Raw genomic sequence first — 20,320 nt, forward strand, 5'->3', positions numbered from 1 at the left:
CTTGAACCCAGGCGGGCTGGCAGCTACCCCAGCTGCTCAGCCAACGGGTCGACGCTCCATCCTCCTTTTGATATTTTTTCATTTAGATAAAAAAAAGCCACAAAAGCTCCTAATAGGGGCATTTTGCTTCGTCTTTTGGCTTATGAATCAATATTGTTATATGGTGGATAAGTTTGCCTAAAAAAATGATGATATAATTCAAAAGCCGAAGCAAAACACACCTATTTAAAAGTTTTTTTTTTGCATTTTTGCCAAAATAAAAAAGGTGCAAAAGCAGAAGCAAAAGTCTAAACAAACATGGCCTCAGGAACATATACATGTGTTTCTGCTGTTCTTGCATGGTCATCTAATGATGAGACACGTCGTCTGTTTCTGCTGTTCTTGCATGGTCATCTAATGATGAGACACGTCGTCCCAGAGGGAATTAGCGAGTTTATTCTTTGTAAGATTAATCATTTGAGGCAGAATAGGGTTGCTGGCCGTGGCAAATTTTGGTAGGAGTACAACGGAATTGTCCACCGCGAGTTCAGCCGTGCATCGAGCAGCTAGTGTCGGCTGAAGGTAACCCTTTCATCTTCTTCTGTGGAATAAAACCCACGGTCCTCTCGTCTCGCAACAAAGAAACAAAAGAGGAAAGGAACAGATAAATAGACTAGGGAGGGACATCAGAGTTCAGCGTTACTGATTTCATCATGATTCTGCCTAACAATAGTTCACTGTAATGTCTTCTGTTTCCAGCTGGCCCTGGTATGGATGCAGGCTTTTACGTACGGTAACCGAATATTTGAGAACCAAACCTCCTTTTTTTTTAAACCTACAAAGAGACTCACAAATTAAATTGCTACCCAATCAACAAATATGACCGGCCTACTACATAACACCATATATATAAACGAATTACTGCTTTGTCTGAGAAGCAGCTTATTTATTTAGAAGATGAAAAATACATTACACACCAAACTTAATTGCAAAGCCTTGCCTAAATCATTAACAAGGGTCCTTCCTACCAATAATCAATTATCTAGAATAAACAAACGTCCTTATCCTGTTTTGTGTTTTACATACCTAAAATATGGGAATATAAAAAATTCTCTGACGTAACCACGCTCAACTAAAACATGGAACGACTAGAAGCTGGAGCCTAGGATTGTTTTTGCTTCATTCATTCCTTGAAATCGTCCTTGTCATCTGCTGGAAGGCCTCTGTTTCTCCAGAATACTGCAAGAGCACTGCCTCCGAGCTGTCGTGAAGAAAAGAACAGTCAGATATTGACATGAACCACCACGCAATAATGTACTTACTAGTGACTACAGAATTATGAGGGGGAGAGGACAAGAAAACCTACCGCCATGCACACAACACTGACAGCAGAAGGAACAGCAACAAGAGGGTTTGTGAAGTGCTTTTGGGCAAGTAAAAATCCAAGCGCAGAACTCTGCAAACATGAAGAATGTATGTCACTATTAACCACAAAAAGGGCATTAAACACATGGAGTGTGTTCAAAATGGCTGTAAACTTCATATGCACTAGTAAAATCAATCCAGCTAATGCACATTCTGATGCTCTGCAAACTGAAATTTACTACTCGAGAATAAGAGGTACATTATCAACTACCTCGGTCAATTAGCAGGGTGTTGATAATGTAAACCTAGGCAAATCTTTATCCTTATCCTTGGGTCTTTTGGTGTGCACCACAATTAAACAGATATAACATATTTGCACATTTAGACATCAATATTTCAGCAACAACTACATGAGGAACTGAATCTAAACAGGTGGTGCACGAAAGACTGCATTAAATAGATACATTGACTACATTTACCTTCCTAATATCCAGGTAAATAATACAAGAACCATAATGTTATTAAAGGCCTTACAAGTGCTACGGCTAGATAAGAAAAATATTAAATCTGAGCATTTGAGTATCTGTGTACCTGCATCCCACACTCAATTGAGATGGTTCTAGAAGTTGATTCCCCGAAAGAAGACCATTTCGAGATCCAATAGCCAAGAGCGAATGCAACAGCATGCAGCAGAGCAACAGGGAGAATAAGTTGAGCACCTTGAGTTTTCAACACTTCTGCGACTTGCCCAATCTTGTATGTAAAATTTCAATTAATAATAGTGAAAGAAAGTAGCACTGTATCACAAACAAGAGCATAACATTTACTTGAAAAATAAGAACTTCAAAACAGTATATGAGTACTACATGTCGGCAATGTCACCATTTCATGGGATAAAAGTTGCAAACTTTGTGGAGAGCACACATTATTTAGGTTAAAGTTCAACAAAATGCATTCTAATTAACTCAAGCAACAACTCCACTCGTCTTCTCATCAGGACACAAAGCGTGGACTATGGGCTGAAAGAAAGGCTTGAAGCATTAGATTGTTTGTTTACAGACTTACAGGGCTAGCACAAAGCAAGGTGGTGAGGATGACCCCTATCAGTGGTGTTATGGAGATAATCCGCTCGGTAAACTTGGGAAAATACTCATGTGCCAACACTGCAAATTAAACAGAAATAGTGTCACAACATATGTCAAACAAGGCATTTCTATGATGCCACAATAATGTACAATGGATCTTCAATTAAGATTCACCTCCAACGATAGTCGGTACTAAAACAACCTGAAAAGTACTGATGGCCAAGCCCTGCACAAAAAGAGTTTATTTTAACTAAGATTTGATCAATTAAACTAGCAAGCAGTTGATTCAAGATACGGATCATAGTGTGTTTACTGCAGCATCAACAGGGACTAATTGACCAGCAAGGAGTTTAGTAAGGAGTGGTGTCATCGCTATAGCACCAATAGTCGAGCAACTGGAAGATTCAGAAAAATCTTGTTAGAATAGTACTGGAAGCAGATAAAATAACAGGGCATCTAAGAGGTTACTGGATTAAATCAAACAGAATGGCACCACATAAGTAATTTGCAAGTAACAGTTTGCTGCTCACTGCTCAGTTTCAGCAGAGAAACTTCTTTAAGAAAAATCACAGCTAGAAGAATCTCATGATTGACATGGCGCATTATACCCATTCAAAAAGTATTCTGCACTTACACTTACACCATGTTATCCTCAATAGTAAGTCCTATTTGCAGCCTGAAACCAGTGTGTGCCATCATGGTAGGCAGCAATTTTTGGTACGGACTACAGAAAGTGCTAAGTTGATCGCTTCAGATAAATTTGACAGCTAGTACTTATGATGGAAGCAGGCGAGAATATCAATAACCAATGTAGATCAATCTTTTTATGCAAAATAACCCAAATTCTGTGACGCATAATACAGCGAATTTTGAAAACAGTTAGCACACTAGTGGAATTCTAATAACTGCAACAGAAGTCAATACTAAAGGCTTCATTTCCACAATGGGCGAAGGGATTCAAGAGAGACGGAGGTACATCCGTATATGGATAAATAGATTAAAACAAGCACCAAACAAATGCCTTTTCTCAAAGAATATCCAAAGCTTACGTGGTCATAAGAACTGAAAGTGCCACATTTCCTTTGGATATGTAAGTTGCAACGTTTGATGCTTGACCACCAGGACAACATGAGACCAAAATAAGACCAGTTGCAAGAGGAGCAGATAACTTCAATGACTGTAAAATAGGAAAGCAAATTAGGTGCAGATAATTATACACTGAAAGAAGAAGGCTTATGCACACATGTTAGTGCAAATATTCATTTGTACAAGCAATTCTAGGTTTAAAAATAGATTAGCCATGAACAAAGAGAAACAATTTGCCAACATAACTCATACATTTCTAAACTCAAGCATAAAGTAATTGAAAAACTAAGAAGATAATGAGGTGCACAATAAAATGAGCAAAGTCAGTCACGCTGACTAAATTCAAGACATATAATAAGAGGAAAACATCAGAAAGTTTGAAACCAGGGATAACTCTTGAACTTTAAAATCTTTTCGGGGCATAGCATATTAGACCGGTTCATTAATTTGAGTCATTTATCCTCGTTTTCATTTAAACTTTACATGGGAACTGGGAAGTCCTCACATAAGTCTGTTTAGCACAGAAAATGGTCTGCATAACACCATGCAAAGGTGCAACAATTTATAAGAAATCCATATGTTGTTTGTTACTTATTACTACATTAACTTATTACTACATTATTAGTTTGTAAGTAGCAAAAGTAAGAAAACTTCTTCAGAGACCTGCTTGCTTTTGGAAAAACTAAAAGATGAAACAGGAATATCGCATGTACACTTGTTACTCATGTATAAAGAGAGTGTCATTTTAGCATGTCATGAAGACTGAACAATTGCTTGAGCCTGCCACTATGCGATCAGTGATCAAACTTTACATCGGTTGGTCCTTTGGTGCATACATTGTTAGTACGTATTATAATATTTAAATTAAATACTTCATTTGGCAATACAGAAATTGTTGGTTAAGAAACAAACTAACAATACGACTATTCATCACAAATTTAAACATCCACAATCACTAAATTATGTAAAACTGAATCAACAGTATTGTGCATGTCTATTGTCAGCATTACCAATGCGATAGCATATCCTAGCATAGGTTTGATCAAATACTGCGCAAGAAATCCCACACCAACCTGCAAAGAAGCTATTACGTCAGTGAACATACAAAAGAGATTCTACATCAATTCATAAGGTATTAAGTACAGAACTGCGTCAATATTTCTATACAAATACATGCGGCCAAGGGGCAGAAACATACTGTCCATGGATTCCTTAAACATCTCCTGAAATCTTCAAATGTTAATGTTAGTCCCATTGACAACATTAGGAATCCTAGGCCCACGGTAAAAAGATCAGTCTCCAACCAGGTGACCTGTAGGTCCAAGGAAAGTAGGAAACCATACATACAATATGTTAAGGCATTAGCTGTGAGTACATAGTAATAGAGTTGATAGGTGAGAGAAAGTTTACCATTGATGGCTTGTAGATGCCAATAACTGTACCTAATATGACCTGCAAAAGGTGATCTCCACGTTACTAGATTTACAAAGATTTGCATCAAATTAATGAAAGAAACTACACAGTTAAAGACAAGAGAACTAAAAATTTTCAGAAGCTCTCATAGCAACTTACCCAGACAGGGAAAAGAGTAGTGAGTAGCTCAACTATTTTCTCGTACTGGCTTGCTCCAGTAGGCTTGCTCGCTGGCAGGTTACTAGAAATGTTAGCTTCTGCCTTGCAGAAAATTTGACGGCTCCTGAGAAAACAACAAATTGTTTTTAAATTTTACGGAAACTAATTATATTTTTGAATTATCTGGTCAATAAGCATACAAAAAATGCGTGCAAGGAGGAAGAACCCTCCCTTATCGCGTTTAAAGTAGGTTACGGAGCCTTGAGCCCAGGTGGCTTCAATCAAGGAGCATAAACAAATGAGAGAATCAAGAAAGACCAAAAATCACAGCTAAGATGGTTCTTGCGAAATCAAATTATTTGGAGAAAGTTAATGCTATTTGATGATGGTTCTTCAATCTTCATACGAAACTATACGGGCAAACTGAGTCCGCCAAATATCACGAATTGGAGAGATAATTTATAGCTATCAAAAGTGATCAGCGAAATTAATCAGAAAGTTACAAATAGTCGATAATGCTCTCAAATAAAAACTGAAGATGTCATGACATAGCAACGAGGAATGTGGATTTTTCGCTTGCATGGGTAGGTCTAGATACACACAATTCCGAATTGCATAGATGTGCATCTAAGATAAAATCATTGATGTGCCTCATTTTAGAAAATGTGCACCTGCAAAGAAATAACTAAGTGGGCACCTGCAAAAGGATAACTAAGTGAGCACCTGAATAGAACTAACTAAGCATGCACCTGCAAAAACCTGTCTACCTGTTGCACATCTATGAGTTTCTTGGGATCTTTTCGTGATGCATAAATGTGGTTGAAGAGTATTGGTAGGCGGGCATGATAAAGTATCTTTTATGTTGAGACATTGCAACAAATTTTAACAACTTGTTCACCTGATTTTCAATTTAAGTATTGAAAAAAATGCAGTTTAGAAAAGAAATTGCACTATGATTAAAGCGTGGAATGGAAGTTCAACAGATTGCAAAGAGGTAAATGAATTCCATTGCATGACTAATGTAAATACCAGTAGCTTCACTGGTGGGTAATGGACTAATGGCAAAGCAACAATTTGACCACTAGAGTTATTAATACAAAAGGGAAAAAATGTTGGTTGGTGGATACAGACAAGTGCAATCAGTTTGCAAAGAGGTAAATGAATTCCATTGCACCTATAACTGTACGCATTTCACTGCAGTCACTCATTGAGTACTGTTTGTTCAGTGCAATAAACCTAAGAAACGAACGTCTCCCTATGCCTACTACCCCAATAGGCCAGGACCAAAACATGCAATGCGCCTGAACCCCACACCCTAGGACCAAATTGAGCATGACCATGACCCACACTGTAGCTTGATCTTCCCATGTTGCAAAACTTGCAACCTGGCAAGCTCTGACACAGGATCTTTATTTCTTTGACCTGGTAATAAAGCGTTCAGAATTTTGTCTTGGTAAAAAAAACTATATAGTTGAAGGTGGGAATATAGAACTCCCCTACCTCACATTAGCGTATATATAGTGACCAGTCAACACTCGACAAAAGCAACTGTGTTGACAAAATAAAACCCAGCAATTAGGCAATCCATTCCCAGACACGATCAATTTCACAAGCCCAATTAGCATTATACCTGACAACCGGAACAAGAGTGGTCGCTGGTGAGGGCGCAATGGCCAATCCCCACTCGGCCTTCTCCGTGGCAGCACTTCCATATGCTGGCACAGAGCATCCAACTCTCAGTCCGCATCCTGCATCCACGCGAGCAAAACCAGGTCAGACAAACAAACGGAGAAGTGGGGGGGAAAACCCTTCAAAGGGGCTCGTACCGAGACGAGGAGCGGCGAGACGCGGGCGCGGGCGGAGAGCGCGGGAGACGGATGCCATGGAGTGGAGAGGGCAGGTCGCGGAAGGCGCCATGTCTGACAGAGATGGTGTGTGTGGAGAGGTGGTGGAAGGAGAGGAGTGAGGGTTTAAGACTCTTGAGAGTGGTGGCGCTGGCGTTGTCGTCGACGGGGAGAGCAGCAGTGGGGACGAGGGAATCGAGGGGCGCCGGGAGAACCACACATCCGGGCGGCTTGGCCGCGGCGCGCCTGTGGATCAGGTCAGGTGGCTCCCTCTTTGTCGACGGACGTGCGCCTCCTTCAGTCAGGCGGATCCTCTTCTGCGTCAGGATCGACGCCAGCTGCGAATGGGCTCAATCTGTTGAGAATGAGTATCCGTACCCTCAGGCCCAGGTTCAGAGAGTGAACCACCTGCAAGTGGGTTGTCGGGCTTGACCCGTGTAAGCAGCATCTCGTCCATCACAATGGACCAAAATCTCAAAAAAAAAATCAAAATGGACACCCAAATTTTCTCAACAACATAAAAAACATTGGACACCCAAAAACGTCCGTGGGCACATTCCTTTGTCCATAATTATATTGTGCGAATATCTGAATGCAACAATAATTCAAAAAATAAATATTACGGAGTACAACCCAAACATGGAGTTCTGCAATAAAGTTCAAATTTGAATTCAACTTATTCAGACATATAGTTTTTCTCTCGAATCGCCCACTTCATGCTCACGAGTATTTGTCGCTGGATTCTGCTCAGGAAGTCGGATAGAATCACACATCTGCTCAAATTTCATATGGTGATATACTTGGTCACCCTCATCATCCACAATTACATTATGCATGATCACACAAAACTGTCATGAGTCATGACCTCCCACAATGTCTCCGCATCCCATACTTTGCATGTCCTCCCATAATGTCTCGGACAACTGCAAAACAGACTTGGAGCACTCCAAATGCCTTCTTCCTTTGTGGCTTATTATTGTCTTTGGAAAAAGTGATATATTTTCTCATCCAATGGCTTAGAGATGGTCTCGAGGAAGGTCACGCACAAAAAGATATAACATCTCAAAGATAATAGTCCATGTTGTACTCATGACTAGTGATGGTGTAGTTGCATAGAGAAACTTCTTCCATACACAACTTTGCAAACGGTGGAGACCGTTGTAACACGTTGGTGTCATTATGTGACTCGGGCATCACAAGAAAAGACTGAGAGGTGGTCGCTTTAAGAATGATGGTGGGCCTCTTGCAATGACATTGGTATTGCCCTTAGAGCATACTAGTGGTTGGGACGCCACTCCTGTGGCGCCTCCTGAGAGAAAGCTGAGGCAATGCCAGGTAGGACACGCCCCTTCCACTCTCCTATTTGTACTTACTAGTGTGTTATGTGTATTATTTGATGTTATCGTGAAGGAACTGACATTTCAAATAGAACAAACCAGCAAAAAAGCAACACATGTAGATTAAACAATCATATTATGGATATTAACAAGTGCATATAAACCTCATCAGATACTTGTTGGGTGGTTGGTGCTTACAGATGACCAAGGGTACTGTATCTGGATTAATAGTTGCCATATATAGAGCAGAGAATATATTGCTATGTAATCTATTCGGTGTCGGCAAATAATTTAGGCATAGAAATGCTACATCAATTTTTTAATCCGCCAATGGGCATAAAAAACTTCATTATTCATGTTCTAGCGAAGAAACCTTTTCATTTTTGGTACTTGCCATCAATATATACAATATAGGCCACAAGTAAGCTGGAGCAGGATGACATTATGCAGGCAAAGAAGAAAGGAGTGCACATGTTTGCAGGTCATGTTCTGGAGAACCTACTGATACTTCAAAATTAGTCAAACCCTCATTGGTTGACATTGATGCTTTGACATATAGTTGTGTGATACGTCTCCATCGTATCTACTTTTCCAAACACTTTTGCCCTTGTTTTGGATTCTAACTTGCATGATTTGAATGGAACTAACCGGACTGACGCTGTTTTCAGCAGAATTGCTATGGTGTTATTTATGTGCAGAAACAAAAGTTCTCGGAATGACCTGAAACTTCACGGAACATCTATTCAGAAATAATAAAAAATCCTTGCAAAAGATGAAGACCAGGGGGGCACCACCTGTCCACGAGGGTGGGGGCGTGCCTGCCCCCCTAGGGCGCGCCCCCTACCTCATGGGCCCCCTGGAGCTCCTCCGACCTCAACTCCAACTCTATATATTTGGTTTCGGAGAGAAAAAAATCAGAGAGAAGGATTCATCATGTTTTACGATACGGAGCCGCCGCCAAGCCCTAAAACCTCTCGGGGGGCTGATTTGGAGTCCGTTTGGGGCTCCGGAGAGGGGAATCCGTCGCCATCGTCATCATCAACCTTCCTCCATCACCAATTTCATGATGCTCACCGCCGTGCGTGAGTAATTCCATCGTAGGCTTGCTGGACGGTGATGGGTTGGATGAGATTTATCATGTAATCGAGTTAATTTTGTTAGGGTTTGATCCCTAGTATCCACTATGTTCTGAGATTGATGTTGCTATGCTTAATGCTTGTCACTAGGGCCCGAGTGCCATGATTTCAGATCAAAACCTATTATGTTTTCATCAATATATGAGAGTTCTTGATCCTATCTTGCAAGTCTATAGTCACCTATTGTGTGTTATGATCTGTTAACCCCGAAGTGACAATAATCGGGATACTTACCGGTGATGACCGTAGTTTGAGGAGTTCATGTATTCACTATGTGTTAATGCTTTGGTCCGGTACTCTATTAAAAGGAGGCCTTAATATCCCTTAGTTTCCGTTAGGACCCCGCTGCCACGGGAGGGTAGGACAAAAGATGTCATGCAAGTTCTTTTCCATAAGCACGTATGACTATGTTCGGAATACATGCCTACATTACATTGATGAATTGGAGCTAGTTCTGTGTCACCCTATGTTATGATTATTACATGATGAACCTCATCCGGCATAATTCTCCATCACTGATCCATTGCCTACGAGCTTTCCGTATATTGTTCTTCGCTTATTTACTTTTCCGTTGCTATTGCTATCATCACTACAAAATACCAAAAACATTACTTTTGCTACCGTTACCACTACTATCATATTACTTTGCTACTAAATACTTTGCTGCAGATATTAAGTTTCCAGGTGTGGTTGAATTGACAACTCAGCTGCTAATACTTGAGAATATTCTTTGGCTCCCCTTGTGTCGAATCAATAAATTTGGGTTGAATACTCTACCCTCGAAAACTGTTGCGATCCCCTATACTTGTGGGTTATCAAGATTATTTTCTGGCGCCGTTGCCGGGGAGCATAGCTCTATTCTTTGAGTCACTTGGGATTTATATCTGCTTATCATTATGAAAAACTTGAGAGATCCAAAAACCAAGATTTATCCCTCAACTACGAGGGGAGGTAAGGAACTGCCATCTAGCTCTACACTTGATTCACCTTCTGTTTTGAGTAAGCTTGTGACACCTAAACCTGCTTCTGCTATTTGTTCTGATATGTCGCATGTTATTGATGATGCCACTTCTACTATGCATGATACTTATGATGAAACTACTTTTATGCTTGATACTACTGTGCCACTCGGTGAATTTCTTGATGAACAACTTGTTAGGGTTAGAGAGAATGAAAATATTGAATCTGATAATATTGATGAAAGTGATGATGAAGACTTGCCCGTTATTCCTAAGGGTTATGTTTTTGATAAAGAAGCTTCTTTAGCTATTTTAGCTTGCAAAGATAGTTATGAATGTAACGCCCTCGATGCGGCTATATCTCCCACGTGTCGAAGCACGACTTAGAGGCATAACCGCATTGAAAGCAATGTCGCAAGTAAGGTAATCTTCACACAACCCATGTAATACATAAGGGAAAGAGATACATAGTTGGCTTACAATCGCCACTTCACACAATTACATGATTAAAGCATTACATCAACCAAATACACTCAAGGTCCGACTACAGAACCAAAATAAAAGAAGACTACCTCAAATGCTACACAGATCCCCGATCGTCCCGACTGGGCTCCACTGCTTATCAACTAGAACGAAACAACACAAGGACAAGATCTTCATCAAGCTCCTCCTTGAGCTTGGTTGCGTCATCTGCACGGTTCAACGGCACCTGCAAGCTAGTTTTGGAAGTATCTGTGAGTCACGGGGACTCAGCAATCTCACACCCTCGCGATTAAGACTATTTAAGCTTATTGAGACAGCTAATTGAGATGCCAGTCGACTGAAGAAGGAGAAGATGGCTCTGCACGACAAGGCGGGCGAGCTGGCGGGGAAGGCAAAAGATCTGGAGGCTTATCTCGGAGGACTCGCCAAGAAGCTGTTCGTCATGCTCGAAGGTAATTATCCCAACCCGGCTGTCTTGTAGTTGCCGAGCCCGTGTACCGCCACTGTCTTATTCTTGAATCATGTTTGCAGAATTCTGCCAGAACTTTGAAGAGGAGACCAGTCGAGTGGAGCCAAGCTTGGACCCTGTTAACTCTCTTGTGAAGGACGAGGCTGCAATGAACGTGCTCCGTCTGGAGTCTCATACTGCCAGCGTCGTTGACTATCTGGCTCAGCTGAAAGTTGCGATGTCGCGGATCGACACATCACTCTGGCCTGGGACGACGCTTCAGAACGACCTCGAGTCTCTGATGGCTCGACTTAACGAAGTCCCAGGTCGAGTGGCGGAATGGAAGAAATCTTCTGCTAGATGTGGTACTGATGTCGCTCTGTCTCTGGTCCGCGTCCATTGCAAGGAGGCGCAAGAAGAAAAGCTGGTGGCCATCCAAGTTGCCAATACCAAGAAGCACAGCTTTCAAGACTTCATGGAGACTTTCATCACCGCTGCCACCCGTATTGCCGACGGGATCGACTTGGATGAGTTCGTCGCCCCTTCCAGTCCTCCTCTTAAGGAGTGAAAAACTTTAAATTTACCTCGGAATGCCGAGTGGATTTGTAACCGTTAAACTCTACCGAGCCAAGGGCTCGAGTACTTTGAGGTCGGGGATCTTTTAGGCTTTATCTGATCTTGATTTCTCGTTTGAATATCTTCATGGTTTGATTCGTCGAGTGGACCTTGATCTTCACTCGGAATAACCTTGTATTTGCCAGCGGTGCCGCTCTGAAGGGGAAGGTAGCAGTCGACTAATTGGGTTGTGTCTTGTACTTAGGCGAGCACTGGGCCGCAGCTAAGCCTCCGAGTGAGAGGTTTGCTCTCCACTCGGTAGGATTTTTAAACACTTAGGCGAGCGTTGGGCTGCAGCTAAGCCCCCGAGTGGGAGGTTTGCTCTCCACTCGGTAGGATTTTTTTTTCAACACTTAGGCGAGCACTGGGCTGCAGCTAAGCCTCCGAGTGGGAGGTTTGCTCTCCACTCGGTAGGATTTTTTTCAACACTTAGGCGAGCACTGGGCTTCAACTAAGCCTCCGAGTGGGAGGTTTGCTCTCCACTCGGTAGGATTTTTTCAAACTTAGGTGAGTGCCTAACTGCAGCTAAGTCTCCAAGTGAGAGGACTTAGGCGGGTGCTGGACTGCAGCTAAGCCCCCGAGTGGGAGGATCGCTCTCCACTCGGTAGGATTTTTTCAAACTTAGGCGAGTGCCGGACTGCGGCTAAGTCTCTAAGTGAGAGAACTTAGGCGAGTGCTGGACTGCAGCTAAGCCCCCGAGTGGGAGGTTTGCTCTCCACTCGGTAGGATTTTTAAACACTTAGGCGAGCACTGGGCTGCAGCTAAGCCTCCGAGTGGGAGGTTTGCTCTCCACTCGGTAGGATTTTTTCAACCTTAGGCGAGTGCCTGACTACAACTAAGTCTCTAAGTGAGGGGACTTAGGCGGGTGCTGGACTGCAGCTAAGCCCCCGAGTGGGAGGTTTGCTCTCCACTCGGTAGGATTTTTAAACACTTAGGCGAGCACTGGGCTGCAGCTAAGCCCCCTAGTGGGAGGTTTGCTCTCCACTCGGTAGGGTTTTTTCAAACTTAGGCGAGTGTCGGACTGCGGCTAAGTCTCTAAGTGAGAGAACTTAGGCGAGTGCTGGACTGCAGCTAAGCCCTCGAGTGGGAGGATCACTCTCCACTCGGTAGGATTTTTTCAAACTTAGGCGAAACGGATTCGCAGCTAAGTCACCCACTGGGGGATTTCGTAAGCAAACAGAAGTGACAGCAATTATTGGAACACTCTTGTCTTTGATAAAAATAAACTGCAGAAATTTTTCTTATTACATCTCGTCCAAGGGAGAGCTCAAGTGTAAAAGGGGCGGAGTAGTTCCACATTCCAAGCTCGTGGCTCATCAATCTGGCGATCAACATTGTAGAGGTGATACGCTCCATTGTGGAGGACTCTGGTGATGATGAAGGGCCTTCCCAAGTAGGAGCAAGCTTGTGTGGTTTCTGTTGATCCACTCGGAGGACCAAATCTCCTTCTTGGAAGGCTCGACTCTTCACATTCCGGGCGTGGAATCGACGCAAGTCTTGCTGATAAATGGTCGATCTGATCATGGCCATCTCCCTCTCTTCTTCTAGAAGGTCGACTGTGTCTTGCCGGGCCTGTTCTGCTTCATCTTCCGTGTAAAGCTCGGCTCGGGGCGCGTTGTGAAGAAGATCACTTGGCAGACCCGCTTCGGCTCCATAAACCAGAAAGAATGGAGTTCTTCCAGTCGACCGGTTAGGGGTGGTCCTCAATCCCCACAGAACTGACGGAAGCTCGTCGACCCAAGCGCCTGCCGCGTGCTTGAGATCACGCATCAGTCGAGGCTTTAGTCCTTTGAGGATCAGACCATTTGCTCTTTCGGCTTGTCCATTCGACTGGGGGTGGGCGACCGATGCGTAGTCGACTCGAGTGCCTTGAGAGGCGCAAAAAGCTCTGAACTTGTCCGAATCGAAGTTTGACCCATTGGCAGTGATGATGCTATGCGGGACTCCATATCTGAATGTTAGCCCTCTGACGAAACTGATAGTAGTGCAAGCATCAAGATTCTTGATAGGCTTAGCTTCAATCCATTTGGTAAACTTGTCGAATGCCACAAGCACATGAGTGAAACCACTTCTGCCTGTTCTCAGTGGACCAACCATGTCTAGTCCCCAGACAGCAAAGGGACAGATGAGTGGAATGGTCTTCAGGGCTGACGCAGGCTTGTGTGACATGTTGGAGTAGAACTGGCGCCCTCCACACTTGTCGACTATCTCTTTTGCCATCTCATTTGCTCTAGGCCAGTAAAATCCCGCTCGGTATGCTTTAGCCACAATGGTCCGAGAGGACGCATGGTGACCACAGGTCCCCGAGTGGATATCATCAAGGATTATCCGACCCTCTTCTGGTGTTATGCACTTCTGACCAATTCTAGTCGCGCTTTCTCTATACAACTGCCCCTTTATGACTGTGAAGGCCTTGGATCGGCGGACGATCTGTCGAGCCTCTTCCTCGTCCTCTGGGAGTTCTTTCCTTAGGATATACGCGATGTACGGTATCGTCCAGTCAGGAGTGATGGCCAAGACTTCCATGATCAGGTCGACCACAGCAGGAACTTCGATTTCAGTCGGATCTGCGGCACTTTTCGGTTGTGGGGCTTCTTCTGTGAAAGGGTCCTCCTGGACTGACGGCGAGCGGATGTGCTCCAAAAACACATTGCTGGGAATGGCTTCTCTCTTGGAGCCTATCTTTGCCAGATCATCAGCTGCTTGATTTTTCAGTCGGGGGATGTGATGAAGCTCTAACCCCTCGAATTTCTTTTCTAGCTTTCTCACTGCATTGCAATAACCAGTCATAGCCGGACTTCTGACATCCCACTCCTTCATCACCTGATTAACTACCAGATCTGAGTCGCCATAGACCATGAGGCGACGGACGCCGAGTGAAATGGCCATGCGCAACCCGTACAAAAGTGCTTCATATTCTACTTCATTATTGGAGGAATCGAAGTGAATCTGGAGAACATATCTGAGCTTATCTCCTCGGGGGGAGACTAGAACTACCCCAGCACCGGAACCATTCAACATCTTAGATCCATCGAAGAACATGGTCCAGTGCTCCGAGTGAACTTGAGTCAGAAATTGTTGTTCAATCCACTCGGCGATGAAATCTGCGATTGCTTGGGACTTGATAGCCTTCTTTGCTTCAAACTTGATATCTAAGGGAAGGAGTTCAATCGCCCACTTGGCCACTCGACCGGTTGCATCTCTGTTATGCAGAATCTCTGACAGTGGGGCGTCGCTGACGACTGTAATGGAGTGGTCAGAGAAGTAATGTGCAACCTTCTTCGTGGTCATTTAAATCCCATACACAAGCTTCTGGTAGTGAGGGTATCTTTGTTTTGAAGGGGTCAAAACTTCAGACAGATAATAGACTGGGCGCTGAACTCTGAAGGCCTTTCCTTCTTCTTCCCGCTCGACTGTAAGTACTGTACTGACAACTTGTCCTGTGGCTGCAATGTAAAGCAGCAGAGGCTCTTTGCTGATTGGGGCAGCGAGCACCAGCTGGGTGGTGAGCAGAGCTTTGAGCTCTGCAAATGCTGCGTCAGCTTCTGGAGTCCACTCGAACTTGTCAGACTTCTTCATCAGTCGGTAAAGAGGCAACGCCTTTTCACCGAGACGAGAAATGAATCGACTTAGAGCGGCCAAGCAGCCTGTAAGCTTTTGGACATCGTGTACACGTACAGGACGCTTCATCCGAAGTATGGTGCCAACCTTTTCAGGATTGACATCGATCCCCCGTTCGGAAACGAGAAAACTTAGTAACTTTCCACCTGGAACTCCGAACGTGCACTTTGATGGATTGAGCTTGATATCATACCTCCTGAAGTTGGCAAAGGTTTCAGCAAGGTCAGCCCGCAGGTCGGAACCTTTCCGTGACTTGACCACAATATCATCCATGTATGCCTCCACATTCCGACTGATTTGAGTGAGTAGACACTTCTGAATCATTCTCATGAACGTGGCTCCGGCGTTCTTGAGGCCGAACGGCATGGTGACGTAACAGAAGCATCCGAATGGAGTGATGAAAGCTGTTTTGATCTCATCGGGTCCATACAGACGAATTTGATGGTACCCGGAATAAGCATCTAAAAAAGACAATCTCTCGCACCCCGCAGTCGAGTCGACTATTTGGTCGATGCGAGGGAGAGGAAAATGATCTTTTGGGCAAGCCCGATTGATATGTTTGAAATCAATGCACATGCGAAGTGACTTGTCCTTCTTGGGGACCATGACAACATTGGCGAGCCACTCGGAGTGGTAAATCTCTCGGATGAACTCCGTTGCTAAGAGCCGGGCCACCTCCTCGCCAATAGCTTTCCTCTTCTGGACGGCGGACCGTCGAAGATGTTCTTTCACGGGCTTGAATTTTGGGTCGACTCGTAGACGGTGCTCGGCCAGCCCTCTGGGAACTCTAGGCATGTCAGAGGGCTTCCATGCGAAGACGTCCCAGTTCTCACGGAGGAGCTGGATGAGCGCTTCTTCCTATTTGGAGTCGAGCGTCGTTGAGATGTGAGTCGGGGCAGCATCGGGGTCGATCGGGTGAATGTGGACTGGCTTTGTTTCACCGAGCGACTGAAAAGCTGATTCCGAAGCAGGCTTCTTGGCTCGTAGCAATTCACTCAGATCGGCAGTCTTTTGGTACTCTTGCAGCTCGACCACTGCCATCTGAGCATCAGCGATCTTTGAGCCTTTTTGAAAACACTCTTCTGCTTTCTTTCGGTTGCCTGTAACAGTGATTACCCCTTTAGGGCCAGGCATCTTCAGTTTGAGGTACACGTAACATGGTCGAGCCATGAAGCGTGCGTAAGCTGGCCTGCCCAAAATGGCATGATAAGCACTTTGGAAGTCCACAACCTCGAATGTCAACTTTTCCTTGAGGTAATTCTTTGAATCACCGGAAACCACATCAAGAGCAATCTGGCCGAGTGATTCGGCTTTCTTGCCAGGGATGACTCCGTGGAAGCTCATGTTACTGGTACTTAGTCTGGACATCGGAATGCCCATTCCTTTCAAAGTTTCGGCGTACAGTATGTTCAGGCCACTGCCACCATCCATCAAGACTTTGGTCAGTCGAGTGCCTTCAACAATTGGATCGACCACCAACGCTTGCTTCCCAGGGGTGGCAATGTGCGTAGGGTGATCAGACTGGTCGAACGTGATGGCAGTCTGAGACCACTTCAGATAACTGGGTGTCGCCGGAGCAACCATATTGACCTCGCGGTTGATGACTTTCAGTTGACTTTTGCTTTCGACATCAGCAAAAATCATTAGGGTGGAATTGATCTGGGGGTATCCATTGTAACTATCTTCCTTGTCCTCGACCCTGTCCGACTCTTTTTCCTTATCTTTGGACTGTTTGCCTTGAAACTGCTGAATTAGGAGCCGGCACTGTCGAGTGGTGTGCTTTGGGTAAATAAAATTACCCTCTTCATCTTTCTTGGTGTAGATGTGACATGGCAGATCCAAAACATCGTTTCCATCCTGATCCTTGATTTTCTTGGGCTTCCAGGGGCCTTTGGGTTTTCCCTTGAAGTTTACCTGGGCGACAGCCAGGGCCTCCCCAGGTGCGGCCGGCTCGGCTTTCCGCTTCTGTTTCCGACTGGAGTTTCCTCCGGTTTCTTGGGCGACTGCCTTGTGCTTGCCACTCCGGAGTCGGTCCTCGTCTTCACCATTAGCATACTTGGTGGCAATCTCCATCATCCGATTCAGGGACATCTCTCCGGTTCGGCCGAACTTCAGATTCAACTATCTGTATTTGACGCCTTCCTTGAAGGCACAAACTGCTTGATGGTCTGGCACATTCTCAATCGAGTGATGCAGTGTGATCCACCTCTGGATGTATTCCCTCAGGGTTTTATTCGGCTTCTGCACGCAAGACCGCAACTCTGTAAGTCCTGCAGGTCGCTTGCATGTTCCTTCAAAGGTTGTGATAAACACTCGGGAGAGGTCTTCTCAAGTGTAAATGTTGTTGGGCGCCAACTGATTTAGCCACGCTCTGGCTGAGCCCTCTAACATGAGAGGCAAATGCTTCATGGCCACCTCATCATTGCCACCGCCAATCTGTACAGCCACTCGGTAATCTTCGAGCCAGGTGTCAGGCTTAGATTCACCGGTGAACTTGCTGATTCCAGTCGTCAGCCTGAAATTGGGAGGAATCACTGCGGCTTCGATGGCTCGACTGAAACACTCTGGCCCTGAAGCATGTACTCTGCTGCTGGCGGGCGCATCTCTGTTCTGGCCTTCCCGGTGAGCCCTGTTCCTGTCAACCAAGCCTTGAACGAGGACAGATCTCGCATCAAAGCCTGGGTCCCTGGGGTCGATGGGAACCCTCTGCCCAACGCTACGAGGGCGCCTGTCATCTCGATGTCGAGGCGCATATGACCCACTCCTCGGGGGAGGGGTTGGCACTCGATGTCGATCATCACGATCGGATCGGTGATCATACTGCTCGTTCCTTCTGTACTGATCATGCCGGTCGCCACGTCCTCCACGCCTCGGGGGCGACCGCGGGCTGTGAGCCAACTGGACTGTATCTGTTGCAATGGATCGACTGTGGATCCTATTCCGCGACTGAGAAACGGCGGAATTCTGGTTTCCCGCCGCCCGGAGCAACGCTCTGATCTGCAACAAGCCCCTGCCAGCTTCCGACTGGGAGGGCTGAATTGATTCTGCTATACGGGCCGCAGCGGCCAAATTCTGAACTGGGGTTCGATATACCTGCGTCGGCGGGAAGAGCTGGCGTCGACTAGACTCGGGAGTCCGCTGACGCGCTCGCTCGTCGGGTGCTCGCTGGAGATTCTCCAGTCGAGTGCGCTCGGCCAAATTAGCCAAACGCGCATCCTCCAAGGCCTGGGCCTCGGGGGACTCTCCGACGATAGGGGTGCGGAGGGCGTCCGTGTTCCGGCGGCGAAGCTCCTCTCGCTGTGATGACGTGAGAGGTTCGGGGAGGTACTCATCGTGGGGGTGCGACGGGCCGCCCCCACCTACGCCTCCATCAGCGCGAGGGAAACCGGGAGGACTGTGCATTCCATCGACCGCGAGGATCTCAGCCGCTGGGTCGCTGCTGTCGCACTCGGATGCGGTCTCCGCGGGGCCAGTCGACAGGTCGAACAGGCCGCAGAGGGATTCGTCGGGCTCGATTGCCGCGACTTGCAGGGTGGCTGACTGGCGAGCCACGACATGCCTCACCCACCTCTGAAGTCTTGACCGACCGGAGCGCTTGCGCCGGTGGGAGACAGAGCGGGGAGACGATACGGGGGCTGACCGATACTGGGTCGACGGCTGCCGCAGGAGGACGCCACGAACGAATGCGCGGAAATGCGTCGCACCGCGGACGGGGAGCGCATCAACGTCGAGTGGCGCCTCTTGAAGCCAGGCGGAGTCATCGGCGATGAACGTGAGCGCGCCGAGATGGATCTCGCGGCCCTCCGCCAATACTCCGCACGAAACCATGATCAAAGGGATCGGAAAAATCGCAACTTCTCCAATCAGGCGCTGAGATTCCTGCCCCACGGTGGGCGCCAACTGTCGTGGTTCTAACTCTGACAGCAATGTAGGGGGGTATGAATGGAGAGGCTAGATCTCAGCTATTGGGGAGTTGTAAACACACCAAGATGTACGAGTTCAGGCCCTTCGCGGAGGAAGTAACAGCCCTATGTCTCGGTGCCCGGAGGCGGTCGACTGGATTACTGGCGTGTGAATAACAGGGGTGCGAACCCTTCATACTGAGGAGGGGGGTGGCTTATATAGAGTTCGCTGGGCCCCTCCTGTCCTCAGTAATGCAGGGTTTAAGGTACATTTAAGGTCGGGCGTTACTGGTAACGCCCCTAACAAAGTGCTATAATGACCATAAAGACTACTTAACAGCTGACCGTTTGCCTGCGGAGCGACTATAGGTCTCCTGGCAGTCGAGTGGTTGGCTTCATGGTCGAGTGATAGCTTCCTGGTCGAGTGTCTTGAGTCCGTCGAGTGGGATGCCTTCAAGTCGATTGAAAGGTGACTTCTCTTAGGGATGTCCTAGGGTAGGGCTCCTTGGACAGGTCTGTGTCCCTACCCTAGGTACACGTCCTCATCACCCCGCGCGCATAGGATTTAGACCGACGTGCTGACCTCTCTGTTGTGCCTAGGTAGGACTGCGACGTATTGATCTTCCGAGGCCGGGTATGACCCAGGAAAGTGTATCCGGCCAAAGGGGATCGAGCGTGTTGGGTAATGTGGTGCACCCCTACAGGGAAGTTTATCTATTCGAATAGCCATGTCCCTCGGTAAAAGGACGACCTAGAGTTGTACCTTGACCTTATGACAACTAGAACCGAATACTTAATAAAACACACCATTTCAAGTGCCAAATACAATCGGTGATCGCTCTCTAACAGGGCGACGAGGAGAGGATCGCTGGGTAGGATTATGCTATG

General features: G+C 45.9%; 1 protein-coding gene across 2 annotated transcripts; it reads right to left on the reverse strand.

Annotated features, from left to right (window-relative positions):
• Positions 1 to 889: 889 nt before the first annotated feature.
• Positions 890 to 7,225, reverse strand: LOC123061590 (probable sodium/metabolite cotransporter BASS2, chloroplastic). 2 transcript variants are annotated; one of them, XM_044484753.1, is made up of 14 exons: positions 6,914 to 7,225; positions 6,718 to 6,835; positions 6,588 to 6,635; positions 5,088 to 5,211; positions 4,926 to 4,967; positions 4,714 to 4,827; positions 4,526 to 4,588; positions 3,479 to 3,606; positions 2,743 to 2,824; positions 2,604 to 2,655; positions 2,410 to 2,507; positions 1,936 to 2,097; positions 1,346 to 1,435; positions 890 to 1,240 (listed from the first exon to the last, which is right to left on the reverse strand). In XM_044484753.1, exons 1-14 carry the CDS (start codon positions 7,002 to 7,004, stop codon positions 1,163 to 1,165), a joined length of 1,290 nt encoding a protein of 429 aa, XP_044340688.1. In that variant the 5' UTR covers positions 7,005 to 7,225; the 3' UTR covers positions 890 to 1,162. The 2 variants fall into 2 exon arrangements, with proteins under 2 accessions (XP_044340688.1, XP_044340689.1); XM_044484754.1 differs by lacking the exon at positions 6,588 to 6,635 and having other exon boundaries at positions 6,914 to 7,224.
• Between the last annotated feature and the right edge of the window lie 13,095 nt (positions 7,226 to 20,320).

Source organism: Triticum aestivum, chromosome 3A, assembly GCF_018294505.1.
Source record: "Triticum aestivum cultivar Chinese Spring chromosome 3A, IWGSC CS RefSeq v2.1, whole genome shotgun sequence".
NCBI classification, from domain to species: domain Eukaryota; kingdom Viridiplantae; phylum Streptophyta; class Magnoliopsida; order Poales; family Poaceae; genus Triticum; species Triticum aestivum.